The sequence below is a fragment of the Dysidea avara genome, chromosome 4 (assembly GCF_963678975.1).
Source record: "Dysidea avara chromosome 4, odDysAvar1.4, whole genome shotgun sequence".
Lineage (NCBI taxonomy): Eukaryota > Metazoa > Porifera > Demospongiae > Dictyoceratida > Dysideidae > Dysidea > Dysidea avara.
The window spans coordinates 38217550-38236097 of record NC_089275.1 but is presented as its reverse complement, the minus strand read 5'-3'; the positions used below and the strand labels follow the sequence as shown (position 1 = coordinate 38236097).

General features: G+C 37.2%; 2 protein-coding genes across 2 annotated transcripts; both read left to right on the top strand.

Moving 5' to 3' along the window:
• The first annotated feature begins 54 nt into the window (after positions 1 to 54).
• On the top strand, positions 55 to 5801 carry LOC136253454 (uncharacterized). Its single transcript, XM_066046139.1, has 2 exons — positions 55 to 1543; positions 5636 to 5801. The coding sequence occupies exons 1-2, from the start codon at positions 92 to 94 to the stop codon at positions 5681 to 5683; spliced, it is 1500 nt and encodes a 499-aa protein (XP_065902211.1). The 5' UTR covers positions 55 to 91; the 3' UTR covers positions 5684 to 5801.
• A 4859-nt stretch (positions 5802 to 10660) lies between these two features.
• Positions 10661 to 18147, top strand: LOC136252049 (uncharacterized). The gene is made up of 2 exons (XM_066044396.1): positions 10661 to 12178; positions 17982 to 18147. Exons 1-2 carry the CDS (start codon positions 10733 to 10735, stop codon positions 18027 to 18029), a joined length of 1494 nt encoding a protein of 497 aa, XP_065900468.1. The 5' UTR covers positions 10661 to 10732; the 3' UTR covers positions 18030 to 18147.
• The last annotated feature ends 401 nt before the right edge of the window (positions 18148 to 18548 follow it).

Sequence of the window (18548 nt, the reverse complement as noted above, 5' to 3'; positions counted from 1 at the left end):
CCCAGGGGGTGTAGTATCTATGATTTTACGTACTTTTGGGGGCGTGTCCTTTCAATATTAATGTACTGATTATTAACCAAATAAATTCAATATGATGGAGTTGTCGTCGTGGAATCATATTTGGACTAACCCCTTCGCGAAGATCCCAAGCCTTCTATCACAGATCACGTCAAGTTCATCACGGCCACTTTCTGTTATTGACGAACAATACGCACTGATCACTTCGCCACACGATGTACTGGATTTCGATCACAATAAGGGCGTTGCTCTCTGCATTGGAATAGACAAGCAGTATCATAAGGAATACCAGAGCAAGTCGCTTGGTGTGACTGTCGCAAACGATGCTAAAGACATGGGAGAAGCGTTTATCAACAAGTTTGGGATTCATCGAGAACGCATCAAAGTGTACGCATCCTTAGCCCAACCCGACCAATGCAGCAAAGCCGGTATCCGTTCCTCATTCATGCAAACCGCAGGAGAAGCTGAGGAAGACAGCATTTTTATATTCTACTTTGCTGGCCATGGATATTTAGTTAGAAAACAATGTGTTTTAGCTCCTGCAGATTTTGCTGGAGTGGAGGATCTCAATACAGGAGTATCTGGGGATGATCTTGTGGAGTGGCTGCATGCAGCTGGCTGCAAAGCTAAGCACGTGCTCATCATCTTGGATTGTTGTTTTGCTGGAGATCTCGGCACTAGTTTAACGTCCCCTGGTAACATTTTGAAGGTGACGCCAGGTGTGTTTGTGATGTGTGGGTGTGCGGCTAGAGAAAAGTGTATGTCAATTCATGCCTTGGGTCATTCAATCTTTACTTATTTCTTTCTGAGGTATCTAGAACGGCAAAACTGCAAGGGACAGTTTCCCATTACAAAAGCAATGGAGGAAATTGCAGAGTTGTGTATGAGCTTCTCATCATTGCTAGTGAAATATAATCATGAAACAGGTGATCTGCTTTCTGGTACAATGACCCCAACACTGGATAGACTAGATTTTAAGGTGGTTAACCTAAACAATGATGGAACAGATTTCAGTAGACTCGGATTACTGATCAGTCTCTACGATAAGTCACCTAAATCTTCACCGCATCTGAAAGTTGATGAATGGCTAAATTCTCAGAAAGTACGAAACTCCCTACAGCTGCTGAAGGTAAAAGCATCATTTAATAAACAATTGCAAAATGGTATTCTTTGTGCCATGCTCTACTCTGTGGCTTCTATTCAAGTGGCAAATGATAAAACACATGTAAATGAGAGGAATCTATTTGTTACATTAGCCATCAGTGTAGTAGGGGCTATCGGGTTTGCTTATCCTGAAGTAAACATATCAATTCTCCAGCTGATTGATGGGTTGCAGCATTACCGCGATCCAGTATTTAAGGCAGGACTAAATATTCAGTTTCTAAATAACTTACTCTCAGATATGTGTGAGATTGCCAAGGAGCCTAATCTAGCCATCAGGAAGTCTAATCCTTATGTTACCCTGGATGATGTGCGTAATTGGGATGGGGTTGATGGACTAGTTCAAAATGGTGCCACAAATAAGGTATGGAACACTATCCTAGTATACAAAATTTAATATCTGTCAAAGTAGACAATATCGTACAATTACTGTGTATTAGGGATCATGAAAAACTGGGCTTTTCCAGCCATAAATATCACCCTAAAACCAGCCTCATGACAGCTTGGCAGCATTGGTTAGTCACAGCCAAGCCCAAAATTGTCTTCGACCAACACCAAACCATTCCAAAAAGTTTCTATGGAAATTCTTTATTTTTTTTTTTTTATTTAACAGAGTGATTGCTTTATACGTCTAATGGTTCTAGATAAATGTATATAGTATTAGTAATTACCAGTGAAGGCAATGCTTGTATACCGGGTCAACACAAAATAGTACTATTACAACATTAATTAGCTATGCTAAAGTAAACCTATGAGGGGCATAAATACTGGGGTACCAAAGAGCTTTACAGCAGCTCTAGCCCTGGAAAGCAAACACACACACACACACACACACACACACACACAAAGAAAACACACATGCATATAGTACATCAACTAGATCTGTCAGATCCCACAGTTGTGAGGAGCGAGCATTAAAGATTCTGTATGAGCAGGATATTGCAATTTTGGCAGCTTGAACAAACAATTGGCTTGATAACTCTGGACGGTAACTTGCAATTGCATGCATGAGATACGTTAGTCAGTGTTGCAGGTGTAAAGTGCCCTAAACAACCAATCTCAATTGTAACAAGCTGGGCATACAGGCCAGTACATTAAAGGTCCAGTAATAATGAGCTATAGAAAACTAGTTTTCTGCTGTTAGCAGCTGACAGATGGTGCTTAGTATTGATAACAACCGACAGTTCAAAATATATCAATGATTGCATTATTAGAAACAATGCCCAATCTGGTCTACTGAGAGATGAAGAGAGGTTAGGTGGAATAGTACTTAACAGACTAAGGAGATCAGCATAAAGCTTGTAAGATGGTACATAGATCTCTCTTCAACCAATATAACAAAGACCTGAAGAACAGAGTCGTGGCACCATGTGTATCTCCCCTGATCCAGAGCAGTGGAACATGCAGTAAGAATACAATTAGATATAAAATTTGAAAGGGCTTCTACGAAATACTTGCTTCTGTCTAATGGTACAATGCCATGATGCATGTAGGGAATTTTTATGTAAGCAACCAGAATCAAAGTCAAGAATTCTTTAGAATCATTGCATTTTTATATCGTCCGGTTTTATGCTGTCTATCTGACTAACTAGCTGATGCCTCCAGCCATGGGCCAATTACAAGGATAATTTGACAATGGATAAGGGCATAAGGCTATACAGGCTTGATTTTTTCACTGTTCAACATTGCTGCATCCCAAGGTTTCGCCAACCGCAGTACGTACAATACACACATCATGGTTTGTCCTTTGTGTTCCAGTTCTTTTCACATTCTTGAAAAATAACATGCTTTATTCTCTCCCCTTGTTTTTTTTTTCAATCTGGCTCATGAAGCCATCGTCTTCTACAAATGTCTAGCTCCTCTTTTGTCCATCAAGTAAGGGGAAAATTACTTGGTTGGCTTCATTGCTGTCTCTCTTTCTCTTTGATGCAATCTGCTATTGCAGTACTCAGTAGCTAATTTTGACACATTTCCACCTCGATGGATCTGGTTTGGATGGTGTCTCACTTAGTGGACTAATTTATTCTTTTTTTCAGGTTTATTGTATGTGTAATAATTATTTTAGTTATCTAAAAGTATATATATATATATATATAGAGAGAGAGAGAGATAGAGAGAGAGAGAGCTGAGCAATATTTCAATATATTGGCAGTATCGCGATATTGAACTACACAATATATCGTATCAAGGTAAATTACAGAGCCACAATAATATTGTCTAGACAATATAATCGCCAATATCGCTTAATTACATCTGGCTAGTGGTTGTGTTTTTTGCACTTGCTATATACCTACAAGGAAAGGCAATTCGATTATGGGCAAATTCCAGCTGTTGTCTGGCACCATTATACACATTCTATGATATAATATGATGCAATAATGTGTTATGTAATGTTACTAGTCTAACTGCTTGACAAATTTAATTATACTCAATATTTAATCATATCGTGAATATAAGCTTGTCAATATATCAAATAGCATTATTTTCAGTATCGCCCAGGACTATTTTTTTTCACTGATAACGGCAAGGTGTTGATTTGCAATGGCATGATACATCTTCCCTGTCATACATGTAACTCACCTATTGGCTATTTTAACAACAAACACTAATGTAATAATTGTGCACTATTCTTGGAAGGATCCAGTTATCCTATAAATGGAACCCCTATATAATTATCCATTTTAGTATTAGAGTATCTTGCTCCAATCAGTAAGCTATATTTTATTCCTTATGTGATTTATAAGGTATAAGGCGATGCCGCCTACATATGTGACCAGATTTTTACAAAACTGACCCAAATCACACATCAGGCAAAATCAAACTAACACCACCAGTGGATAGCTACACTATCATACTACTAGTTTTGATTCTCAGTACTACTCAAACTACTCGAGGCTGGTTTATAGCTAACAGACATCTTTTCTGGGTGGTATGGAGACTGAGCTCAAATGGCGGTTTCTGGCCTTGTGAAGGACCTGGCTTGGCAAGAATCAGTGATTTACTGATGGATGGCCTGATAATGTTGGCCAGACGCTTCTGCTATTGATTTTGCTCCATTAAGAATCCAGCACAGCCCTGTAATCTCATGTCTGAACTCCAACCGTAGTCTGCCTCCATTTTTAAGTCCCCACCCCACCACCCTCCACCCCTTTGTGAGCACTCATGATGCTATCAGATTTTGTATCTCGTTTAGCTGGAAACTCTACAAGCAGCTACAATTATGCAAGTACTGGAAGTGGTCTAAAAGATAACAGATTGATGCATCTTTTCATGCATGTGCTTTCTATCATTGGCAAGTTATGCTGACTTGATTTCTTTAAAACCGTTTATCTCGAAACTTCCAATGTGCAATTTGGATCGTTTTTCCGGAATCCAGTCATATAAGGTGGCTATGACCATTAGCTAAATTTTATACTCAACTTAAACAAGCAAGTATTTCATATTATACAGAATTAAAACAAGGGTATGCTTTATATATTACTGCTAGACTTTTTCACTCTATTATTTTCAACTATACATTCTGCTCTTTAAAATACAGAGAATATAGTTTGCAAACCATGACTACAAATAGGGTTGATAGGTAAGTATATTGCAAAATAGGATGGCCGACTGACCAAGACAGACTCTGGTACTGAATTTAAACAATTTTAATTACACAATTACAAGGAAAAATTAGAAATTTTTAAGTTCAACTAGGGATCATAGAAAAAAAGAGAAAAGTTGCCCCTGGGAAGTTGCTTACACCTGCATGTATACTAGTGAACATTTAATCCCTACTTCAGTCTATAATCATGACTGAATTAGGAATTAAATGTTCACTAGTATATCTGCAGGCGTTCCCAGGGATGAGTTCACTTGACTGCCGCACGTACTTCCCCATTACTAAAGATTTAACCATTATTTTGTCTGATTCACCAAACTTTTGGGGATGTGCAGTTCAGTTTTCCAGATTGCTGCACTCATATGGTAACTACCTTGCACATTGTAGTCAAGAGCATGTGAGAGATTGGTGCAATATGAAGTTCACAGCAGAAAATTCCTTTCAATATAAAAATAAAATTCTGTAACAATCTATTGGAAGCATTTAGGGTCATACTGAAGACACTTTTGGGCTTGGTTATACCTATCCAATACTGCCAAGGCACCAGAATGGTGTTATGAAGCTGGTTCTAGAGTGATTTTTCTGCCCAGAAAAACTCAAACCTCCATGATCATAAATATACAGTGCTACCATACTGCATGATAAGTCATTTTAAATTAATTATATTGTTTTTTACTACAAATGAAATAATATGTAATGCCATCTGTCTTATATAAGGCACCTTTAATGTCATTGTGTGTATATTGTATATACCGTACAGTATATATTAATTTGATTTTTTAAATTTAATACAAGTTGTTGAATTATTTGCTATGCATTATTTCATTTGTTAAAATGGCATTCTATCTTTTGCAGAAATCATTTCAACTTTGTAAAGCACCAATCTGGGAACCTTTGCAGTAGTATGTGTCACAATGGCTTGAAGCACATAATAGTTAGAACATTTGCACGCATAGACACTCCGCTGCTTTTGAGTGCAATTTTTTTATGTTTACAATTGAATATACATGTGGTTCATGTACATGCATTAAGAAGCAAAGTACGTAGATGTTGAATAGTCAAAGTCTCTGGTATACGTATGTCTTAAAATTCAATGCATTGTCTTACAAATTTTGCTGCAGAAAAGAATTGTTGGTTGATTTGCCTGGTAAATGTTGTTCACATAACATTAGAAATGAGAAATGGCACAACATATAGTTTTTTCAAACTTGCAGCTGATGCACGTTACAACACGTACATCCTCCCACATAAGTAGACATGAACCAACGTCCATCTTCTCAAAGCAATAATAGTAGTCCAATCTTAATTCACCACAATCACCTTCACAAAAGACAGCCAATTACTTATCACAACAGAACTGAGTAGCAAGGCCACTAAACACAGTAAGCAAATGTTTGAGACTGGACCCTGAGAAAGAAGAACTCTAAAGATTTAGATCTGTTAAGAAGACAATTAAAAAGTTGCAATGGACTACCACAAGTACACTCTTTGGTCACATAGACAGGGCTCATAAAAGCACAAACATTAGTGACCATACGCATGAAATTGTACTTACAAAGTCTTTGATATTGGCTCAACTTTGTCCCCCTAGGCCTGCTAGAAGACATATCTATACTTATGGTCCAAAGCTGACTTCAATCAAATTAGGTAATCTATTTTATAAATCTATTCAGTCACTTTGTGAAGATTTTACACTTACCCGCCTACTACCCCAATTAAGATTTATGGAAAAAGTTCTCAGATACAGAATCTGTATTCGATATGCAACTAAGTGGAACACAACCAAACAAAACAACCAGACAACTCAAAAACATCTATATACAAAAGAGACAACAACCATACAAATGTGCTCACTGAACCAACAGTCCAAGTGACTGGTATACTTATCAAGATTAAGAATCTCTTAAAGGGGAATGTCACTCATGATCAGCATTTAACAAGTATAAGTATCTAGCTTTATTAATGTCACAAAAAAACTCTGGTCTTATAAGTAACACTGGTATTAGTACATTTGAACAACTTACACCCTCAATCTCTGAAGCAAATGTTCTAGTTGAATATTTCACATCATCTTTTACTCAAGAAGATACTATAATAATTATTATTAACACTTTACAGTGACCAGCACTGAAGGTCTGACAGCAAGTTGTGTTGCAGCCTTAGGATTACCTAACCTAATTACAAGGACGTAGACTTCAATGACTTATAGCTAATAAGGTGTAATGTATCAGCATTAGAAGGCAATCCTCTCCCTGAAATTCACACCAATATTAATTCACATACACTCTGGTGGTGTATCGCAATTGCTTCACAATTGATTTAAAGCCCCACAAAGCTCCAGGCCCAGACAATCTCCCATCTTACTTTCTCAAAGAGGTACATCTTACTTTCTCACAAACAAAGCCCTTTCTAAAGGTTAAATCTGATTTTGTTCCCTAGTAAGGAGTGATTTGGAATGTGGAGTCCTTTAGCTTGAAAATGTTAAAAGTTATACCACACCACCCCTAGAAGTGGCCGTGTTACTTTCAAGCTGGCAAGAAAAGAACTTACTCCAGCAACCTCCTGCTACATTGTGGCAAAATAATGCTAAAATGATCTTAAGGTATTGGGCTCTTCAAGAGTCAACAGGTAGTGTTAGATAATATATAAATTCAAAGTGGATATTTACAACTTTTAAAGGAAATTTGAAAGTGACTGTTCTATTAGAGTAGTTGACTGTTCTATAAGAGTATCTTTGCAAACATTGTCCCATAGATATGAGGGGCCATGGCTTTGCTGGTCCCCCATCTCCACTACCTATGCCACAAGGAACTGTTCTGGTTGCATTATCTGTATCAATGACCTAACTTTATGCTGATGATGTTATACTGTACTTAAAGAACTACTGTGTGGAGGACTGCCCTCAATTACAAAACAGTCATGACTTTAACGCAGTGGTCACATAAGTGGCTAACTTCAATCCCAAAAAAAATGTGAATTTCTACAAATAACAAGCAGGATCACACTTATGTGCACATTGACCAAGAGATTATACAAATGCTAAATATCTATGTAGGTGAAGCTATAGAACTGGAACAAACACAATCATAAACAAGTTGCTAATAAAACCACCAGAGTTAATGCATTCTTATATTGAAATCTTTATCAATGTTTTCCCACAATTAAATGTAAAATTACAAAGTGATGGTTTGCCCTGTTATGGAGTACACATACATGTGTGAATATCAATAGATCAAAGGCGTACAAAGATCTGCCACGAGAATCTGTTATAAAGACTTCTCTACATTCCACAATTGTGACTGATCTTGATCTACCCACCCTGCAGAGCAGAAGGAATAAATCTTTAATTGCAAATGCTGTATGGAATTATTCATTATTTAGTTGATATTCCAGATGATTTTTTTTTAAACTTCTAGCCTGTTATCTCCCCCTCCCCCCTTCACTCTTATACAAGTAATCATTTAAACTCTAGAACAATTAAACACTAGAATGGAGAGTTTCAATTTTCTTTTAACCCTTCAGTGATTGAACTATGGAACAAGCTACCCCAGAACATGTGATAAAGCAGTTCTACAATCCCAAACACTAACATGTATATATACATGGCAATACTTTATAATTGGCACAGTTCCTGGCAAAGTAGCTAGTGACTTACTGGATAGTGGAACATAAAAGTGTACCAATACACAATACACTGCACATTCAATAAATACGGTAACATCACTAGAGCCATAAGGATGCAAGGGACATACCCTGGGATTACCCTTATAACATGTTGCTGATGGTGTGTTGCAATTAACACACAAAACTTGTAGAAATCAATTTCATTGTTACTATACTATCAATTATCTGAGTCAGCAGAACAATACACAATATAGCCAATGCATATCTTACATCACTGATAGTGACAACAAAAAATGCTTACATGACTTTTAAAAATATATAGACTTCTGATCAAGTTTCTATGGGAAACTCCCTGCTCAGCCTAGTGGAGAAGATCTCTTTGTGAAGGAACAGATACTGCCAGCCTATACATCCCCCCACCCCATCCATGACTTTCAAACCTTGTAACTTCCATTAAAGTTGGCTTCTTATTCTTAAGTCATTGGCCTTCTCCACCACCCTTGGTTGCTGACCTGCATATGAGGTACTACTTAGTACATGGGACACATATCAGATTATTATGTAACCTTAAAACTTAGCATAATCAAGAGGAGTGTAAATTAATTAAATTTGAAAGGCTATAGATCAAAACAATTATAGTGGTTCCCAGCTAAAAGTCTTCCAAGCAAATCTTGTGTAACCAGACCATGCACTCCCTATTGTTTGTGTATGGGTAATTGCAATAGGGAAGATAGTGGGCTGGCCATGCAAGATCACTTCCAAGCCTCATGTATATGTAACAGAGTCAGAGAACCTGTGTATATCACTATAGTGTATGTCATGTGTTGTGTACGCATGCGTGGAGATGTAAATGTGTATTGAGATGCGTTAATAAGAATTGTAGAGAAGGAAACGCGTGGTCCAGTCCTTGCACTGTAGCGGGGCCCCCAGCCCATTACATCACACCACACAGAGTTGCTAGAGGAACTGAGATTAAACAAATGCTTGTACCCCAGATTAAGAGATAAACCATCATTATTGAATAATGAGACACAAAAGGTACATAAATGAGTCCTCGGTCACATGCAACTACCAAACTGAGTTAGTTAATTAACAACTGTGTGGGCATGGCAAGGGAGTATAAAAATAAGTATAATATGCACCAAAGGCGGTGGAGACGGGGGGGCCATGCCCCCCACTTTTTGGCCTGCTCCACCACCCCTGATATGCACGAATGTACATTATTATGAATAATATCAAATTCATAGCTTGCTAGAATATTGTTATTGTTATTAGCACTTTACAGTGACCAGCACTGAAGGTCTGACAGCAACATGTGCTGCAGCCTTAGGATTACCTAACCTAATTGCAAGGACTTAGACTTAGTGGCTTATAGCTGAAAAGGTGTAACAGAAAAGGGGCCAAAGTAAGGAAGAAAATCCCTCCAACCCCAGGATTCGAACTGCAGAATAGAATTTATTTTATTTTCCAAGAAATGTGCAGCCTCAGTTTGAGGATTAACACACATATGAAACTTACATACAAAATGTTTTACAATGTGATTGATTATGGGATTACTGATTGGTAGGGGAAGGTAACAATAATTTCAGTCAGTGCTTAAAAATTTGTAATGATTGTTGTTGGATTAGGTCAGGTGGAAGTGAATTCCACAGTCTTATTGATCTAGGGAAGAATAAATTACTGTACTGAATAGTATAGACTTCTAGCTACATTAAAACTTCCCAACAATGGGAACCTGATAAATAGTCCATATCAAACTGTCTGGAAAGTAACTAGTTATGTACATCTTGCTACTAAGTCTATCTACATGATGGTCACAAGAAACCTCACCTTTTGGTTAAGGTTATTCGTTAAACTAATAAAAACAAATAGATATATAGCTAAATAAATAAGTGTCAACGGCTTTTACTTGAACAGCTAGTTATAACTACTTGAGCTGAGCTTCTCAAGTTGTCAAGATGTTCTCTCTATAAGTTGCTACAAATTCGAGTTGCCTTTTGGCAGCTCTTATAGTATGTTCATGTTGAGCTGAATCCTGAAAAACAAGTCAAGCAGTACTACAAATGAGCCAAATTTCAAGACCGTGTGTAATTGCATCCATGAGTTATTAAATGTTTTTGAGGATTCAGCTCAACGTGAACATACTATAGTACCGTGACCTAGCAGAAAAACATTATTAGGAATGGCTCTTGAGCAAGTTGAGCCGAGGTAAGTATTTGGAAATATACAAAGGAAAAACGGAGGTAACAAGATTTTTGTGGTTTTCAATAATAAATGAGAGTATAATATTTTCATAGTCAATTCATTGGTCCCCCATACGATAATTGAATGGAGTTGCTGTGGAATCATATTTGGACTAACCCCTTTGCGGAGATCCCCAACCTTCTATCACAGATCACGTCAAATTCATCACAGCCACTTCCTGTCACTGACGAACAATACGCACTGATCACTTCGCCACACGATGTACTGGATTTCGATCACAATAAGGGCGTTGCTCTCTGCATTGGAATAGACAAGCAGTATCATAAGGAATACCAGAGCAAGTCGCTTGGTGTGACTGTCGCAAACGATGCTAAAGACATGGGAGAAGCGTTTGTCACCAAGTTTGGGATTCATCGAGAACGCGTCAAAGTGTACACATCCTTAGCCCAACCTGACCAATGCAGCAAAGCCGGTATCCGTTCCTCATTCATGCAAACCGCAAGAAAAGCTGAGGAAAACAGCATTTTTATATTCTACTTTGCTGGCCATGGATATTTAGTTAGAAAACAATGTGTTTTAGCTCCTGCAGATTTTGCTGGAGTGGAGGATCTCAATACAGGAGTATCTGGGGATGATCTTGTGGAGTGGCTACATGCAGCTGGCTGCAAAGCTAAGCATGTGCTCATCATCTTGGATTGTTGTTTTGCTGGAGATCTTGGCACTAATTTAACGTCCCCTGGTAACATTTTGAAGGTGACACCAGGCGTGTTTGTGATGTGTGGGTGTGCGGCTAGAGAAAAGTGTATGTCAATTGATGCCTTGGGTCATTCAATCTTTACTTATTTCTTTCTGAGGTATCTAGAACGGCAAAACTGCAAGGGACAGTTTCCCATTACAAAAGCAATGGAGGAAATTGCAGAGTTGTGTATGAGTTTCTCATCATTACTTGTGAAATACAACCACGAAACAGGTGATCTGCTTTCTGGTACAATGACCCCAACACTGGATAGACTAGATTTTAAGGTTGTTGACCTAAACAGTGATGAAACAGATTCCAGTAGACTCGGATTACTGATAAGTCTCTATGATAAGTCACTTAAATCTTCACCACATTTTAAAGTTGATGAGTGGCTAAATTCTCAAAGAGTACGAAACTCCCTACAGCTGCTGAAGGTAAAAGCATCATTTAATGAGCAATTACAAGATGGTGTTCTTTGCGCCATGCTCTACTCTGTGGCTTCTATTCAAGTGGCAAATGATAAAACACATGTAAATGAGAGGAATCTATTTGTTACATTAGCCATCAGTGTAGTAGGGGCTATCGGGTTTGCTTATCCTGAAGTAAACATATCGATTCTCCAGCTGATTGATGGGTTGCAGCATTATAATGGGCCGGTGTTTAACGCAGGATTAGATAATCAGTCTCTCAATAAGCTACTCTCAGATATGTGTAAGATTGCTGAGGAGCCTAATCTAGCCATCAGCAAGTCTAGTCCTTATGTTACCCAAGATGATATGAGTGATGGGGATGAGGTTGATGGACCAGTTCAAAATGGTGCCATAAATAAGGTATGCAACAATCCTAGTAAACAAAATTTAATATGTGGCAAAGTAGACATAACACAGACGCATAATATAGTGCTAACTACCATTACTGAAGTTTCTGTTCACATCACTTCCCAGGATTGCCCCATGATCATACAGTGCGATAGTACTGTATAGTAGGGACCACAAAGTAGTAGGCATGGCCCACGAAATAATATCACCCAAAAACCAGCCTCAATTTTCCTTGACAACGGTGATGCAGTATTGGTTAGATAAAACTAAGCCCAAACAAGCTTTCAGACCAACCCGGAATGCTTTCAACAAGTTGCTACAGAATTTTAAAAAATTATTTAATGGAATTTTCTACTGACTAACTGACTGAGTAACTGATGCCTTCAGACAAGCATAACTCAGTAAAAGCTAAGGCTACGGGCTTGATTTTTTCACTGTTTGACGTCACTTCGGCCTGAGATGTGCCTTTTGGCATACCACAGTATGTACAATGCATTCTTCATGAACTTACCAGTGTCCTCCTTTGTGTCCCATTCATCTTTGCTTACAGCGAAAAGTGTCAATTTGGCGGTAGCACATGATGGCTACCCTTCATAACGGAAATCATCTAAATTTTTCATAGTGGCTATTTTGACTACTGAGGTGTTTTTCAAACAGTTCTTGATTTGAAATGTTGTGTAACAGGTTGAACATATAGATACTCTACTTTTCAGATGATAATTGATATAATTGGGGCACACGGCACCATTTCAGATGCAGTATGCGTTGGTTTAGTCATAATAATTATCTACAAAAAAAGTTAACAAACAAGTACACAAAAAAAACTTTAGAATTTTCAACTAGAATAGGAACCATAGCACTTTGATAAAAAGTACTGAAACAAGCTGGAGTAGTGCATGATATTAAATCACAGTAATAACAATAAGAAGTGTTATATCTCTACTGTGTGTTTCCATTATGGTATCTTGGAGCACAGTAGGGATATAACACTTCTTATTGTTTTACTGTGATTTAATATGATGGACTACTCCAACTTGTTTCAGTACTTTTTATCGATGTGCTATGGTCCCTACTCTAGTTGAAAATTCCAATTTTTTGTGTACTTGTACTGTTATCATCTATCTAAAGGACACCTATATATGAATAGAATTGTGTCATAGTCACACGTAGCTGTATGGCTACTGTATCTATTTAGCTGGCTGTATAGTGTCTACTTTTGTATGATAAACAACACACAGTCTTTTGATTAAATTAGCAGCTTTGCTGGTAAGTTGTGTTGTAAAACACATTTAGCTAGCACCCATCAACAGTCTTCTTTTATGCAGAACTACAAACACCTTGCTTGTATGGAGCCAGGCGAAGCAAGCCCTTCCATGTTACAAAAAAAAGGCGACACTCATACCACAGCCATATTAATTACTGAGAGTGTGGGGCTTTCCATGTTCATTATGGGGACTTGATGTTCGTATCGCAGTTTGTATACGTTTGGAAGCAGGACACTTGTACCATCACTACAGCGAGTATAAAGCTCACTCCAGCTCACCCCAATGATGGCTTGAAGATTAAATAAAATGAGCTTTTTACATGTGTGACCGAATTTAGGACAATTACCCATATGGGTGCATTTGACACCTAAAATATTTAATGCTCAAATCACAAACTTTATAGTGTAAATCTACTTGTTGATGGTTTTAAGCCATTCTCAATACCTTAAAATTCTTGAAATATTTTCAAAACTGTGTCCTGCTCAGATTAGCAACCCACTAAACATGAAAATTCTAATTATTTCATGCACACCCATATGGGTGATTTTCCAAAATTCGGTCACATATATGACCAGATCTACAAAATAATCGTGCATTTTCCTGTTTATTAAATATTTTAATCTACTTAGCTACGTACATGTATGCTCTGGAAAAGTTTCAACTAAGGCTCAAACGAATAGTAGCTTTCTGTATTCAATAATTTACTCAACTATTGTCCGAATACTCGAATATTTGGTGTAAGGTTTCATTGCTATGAATGCAATCCAGTAATTAAGGTGGCCACTACCAAGAAACCTATAAAGAACCACAAACAAGTTTGTGGCTTCGTATGAATAACTTACTGAGAAGAAAAGGGTAGCATAGTGCCCTTTCTGAAAGGATTACCGCAGCGATATTGTGATGGAAAGTGTTTATAACAAAGTAGAAGTATCTGGAGTAAACCATGAATCCATATGAAGTCTTGTGCTTACGGCGCATTAGTACATCTTCACCAATTAGTGGCTGCCTAATGCTATTTCTACTGTTCGCTTCTTCACCACCATTCTTTCCATTCAATAGCATAGTCTCCGCTTCTTTAATTGCTTACAGCTAATCACGTGCCTTTGTATAACGATCATGTGCGAATATTCGGGGGTTAATTTTATTATTCGAATACTATGCCAACGAATATTAATACGAATAATCGGCTATTCGTTTGAGCCCTAGTTTCAACCTCATAATATGCCAATAACTTTGTGAGTTACAGCCCTGTAAAGTAGCAAAAGCAGAAAAATTGATTAGTACAGCAAATATAAGGAAAATAAATTACAGGTGCTTACTAAAAGCGGTTGTAACTTACAGTAGAATGATATACAAAGTTGAAATTTGTACCATGAATAGGAGAATGGATTACTGGGTAAGTATGTCCTAGTATCATCTTTCTTCACTACATACAAAGGCAAAATTAGTACAGAAAAATTGATCACGTAGTATTGTTTTGACGTGACGCATAAGCAAACACCCATAACTATTTGCATATCCTTGGGTCTGCTGCAATGAAACAAAGATTTTTAAGAGTAGACAAATAAGATGATATCCAGGTCGTTGTTGCTACATTCTTTCTTCACTACGAAAAAAGCGTTTAAAAAACTTACGGATTTTTTAGTAATTCACTCATTGTATTCAAATGCTTTATACTGTAAATTTGGGCTCATGTGATTGTGTCGGGTTTTTGCAGATCTGGTCACATATTTCTAGTGATCCGTACACATATTTGTTTCCCTTTGTGTAACAGTAAACTACATCAACAGTAAAGAAATTGTGTGACTAGCAAACTAGCTGAGCAAAATGTCTACACAGAATTACTCACTGTAGTAACTATACCTTTAAATACTCACTACGAAATAAGGAGCATGACTGTGTTGTTTTTGTTTTCAAAATACAAACTTATTACATGGCTAAGTCTAAACTTTAGTACAAATCACCCAGAACAAACAACAGAATCCCAACTAAATGTTTACAAAGATGCTTTACACTCCATAGAGCTATTATATGTGGCTTACTTATGGTACAATCCATTTCATAGCTGATTTCTTCATGATTTGTCCCATTTCTGGTGTTTCACTCACACATATCATAGGCCGCTCCAAGATTTTTTGTGACTGGTTTCTGATCAGGAGCATAGCTAAACTTTTGGTGAAGACCAAAAAAAAAGTAATCACTTGCTGAGAATGACTGCCCTCCACTAACTATATATTAATATCACTGATAAAGTGCATGAAAATCCGTTTTATAGCTACACTGCTTCTCTGAATACTGTGACTGTTTTATATTAGAGTGATTGACTGCTCTATTAGAGTATCTCGATCTGAATATCTTTTGCCTTTGCAAATCCATGACCAGTTTCCGGAAACCTGAGAAACCCCCCTTGAGCCACTCCTGCATATATGTACTCATGTGAACCATGCCATTTCTGGGATAAAATAGTCGACGGTTGTCTCAACGTGTCCCCATCAATAATAGTGTCTTCTTTGTAATACAATGGATTTCAACTCAAATAACAATTTAACTCACCTATTTTAACAGCAAACACTTATCCATGTTTATATAATATTTGCACACTAGGATCCAGTTATCCCAGAAACGGAACCCCTATGGAGCATGTCCATTTTAGCACTAGTGCATTTACTATGAAAAGCACAAAACAGTTTGTAGCAAGGCTAGGTTTTACTCCTTTTGTGATTTTTAAGGTATAAGGCCATGCCGCCACCATAATTATGGCGACTATGGCCATTAACGGGCTAAGCTACATTTTATCTCAAATTAAACAAACGCAAGTAATTCGTGCTTGTTTAATGATACAGAATTGACACAAGGGAATTTTTTTTATTTATTACTTTTTACTTTATTTTCAACTATGTTCTGCTCATTAATACAGAGAAAATTTGCAAATTCTGAAAGTGGAAATTTAGTTCTTTGAGATACGGAAACTATTTTGTTTGTAATTGCTATTGCTTGACATGCAATCATGCATGATCAATTAGCCAAAAGGCAATGCAAGTCATGCAGATGTCTCACTGAAACTTTTTAAAAGTAATTTGAAGACAATTAACATAGATGTATAATGGCTTAGACCAAATAGAACAGCTAGTGGTTATATTCTGTACTTTAATGCTGTATTAGAGTAATGCAATGACTGTTCTATTAGAGTATATCACAATGACTGCTTTATTAGAATATCTTGATCTTTTTACAAATTCAAGTAACTGGAAAAGGGGTCTGGCATTGCTGGCTGGACCATGGACTCTGACCCTTACCAGGATAGACTCCTGTACTGAATCGGATTCTAATTTAATAAGACATTCAATATTGGCAATAGTGTTCTGCGATGCAGTGCATTTTGTGTATCACGTATCATCATCAATAAACTGTTCGATATGATACTGTATCACGATACTATAATGAAGTGGTCATGGCTAGTTATAACTGGCATATTAGCTAACAATAGCCAATTTATCTGTACCTTAAAGAGCTGACACTGATTCTACATTCACTGTGTATACAAATTTCTTTATTCAGTGAATGCTGATAAACTACAGTATTATACTGATGTGACAAATATAGCTAGTGTGTTCTGATATGATTTTTAGTATGGGAAACAGAGTTGCTATTAAAAAGCACATCTCTACCTGGGTACCTGCCTCTATTACACCATCCAAACAATTAGCTACCACAAACATTTTAACACATGCTCCCACAAAGGCTTGTCTGGATTACTCCGCATTTTGATGAGTCGTCAAGATGGCTAGTATATACAGCAGATTTGTTTACTGCTCAATGGTGCAGTTCTTTATACTTAAAGTGTAAAAGCTACTGTTTTTAGTAACAGCTACTGTGTTTGCTGGTAAGAATATTTTAGCCATTACAGCAGCACTTATACACGCATATTTGTATGGCTTCTCGTAACATTCCATTTTGTAGCAAAGGTAAATAGAGAGGCTAGTATCTAGATCACTGTTACAGTAATATAGCAATCACTGACTGTTCTGCTAGAAAACTTTGATATATCGATATTTTCTAAGTACAGTATCGTATTGTGATACTTATTTGGTGTATCGATATGTATTGCAGATCCCTAATAGACGATATGCACACTTTATTACTACGAAAAATGATCAATTAAGCGTAGACGGCGCAAAACTTAACGGTAACTTAAAAGCGGAAGTCCCATACAAAAGTATGGGAAGAAAATGCGGCTTGAACAATAACTCACCACTCGAGCTGAGGACAGGCCATCTCGCTTGCCATACACTTCTTTTGCACGGAAAGAAGTGTATGGCAAACAAGATGGCCTTTGTTTTGCACCGTCTATGCTTAATTGATCATTTTTCGTTCGAGTAATAAAGTGTGCATATCGTCTATTGGCAATATCGTTTTTACTATGAGTGATGTAACAGTTATAATGCCATTTGTCATATTAAGACATCTTTAATGCTTTGTGTTTTCAATACAAGTTGTTCAATACTTTACTGTGCATTCATCTTCTTAAAATGGCATTCTATCTTTTACAGAAACCATTGCAACTTTGTAAAGCACCAATTTGGGAACCTTTGCAGTAGTATGTGCCACAGTGACTTGAAGCACATAACAGCTAGAGCAATTGCACACAGAAACACTATGCTGCTTTTGATTACATTTTTTATGTTTACAGTTGATTATATGTATGTTGTTCATGTGTATGCATTAAGAAACAAAGTAGAGGTGAGTCTCCAGTACAGTATGCCTTGTGGCATTCAATGGTCTTACAAATTTTGCTGCAGAAATAGAGTTGTCGGCTGATTTAGCTACCTGGTTCACATAACATTAAAAATGAGAAACAGTATGATAAATTTTCAGCCCCATACACTGATCACATATGACATTGCAGCATTTGCAATTTTTTATTATGTACAGACAAAGAAGAAATCTTATGAGCATTAATAGAGCAGTCAAAATACTTCATTTAGTGGTTAGGTGGGCATGGGACATTTTGTACATACAACTGCAGATAGAATTTTCATTTTATATATCTCAAAGGTTGCTGCATAAGCATACTTTCTGTACACTTCTATACAGGGTATACCATAGGTCACAGAAAA

Bases quoted from the DNA above. Each gene is read 5' to 3' on its own strand.
- LOC136253454 (XM_066046139.1), top strand. From the start codon at position 92: ATGATGGAGTTGTCGTCGTGGAATCATATTTGGACTAACCCCTTCGCG. The intron at 1,544-5,635 runs GTATGGAACACT...TATCTTTTGCAG, and splicing joins AAAATGGTGCCACAAATAAG to AAATCATTTCAACTTTGTAA.
- LOC136252049 (XM_066044396.1), top strand. From the start codon at position 10,733: ATGGAGTTGCTGTGGAATCATATTTGGACTAACCCCTTTGCGGAGATC. The intron at 12,179-17,981 runs GTATGCAACAAT...TATCTTTTACAG, and splicing joins AAAATGGTGCCATAAATAAG to AAACCATTGCAACTTTGTAA.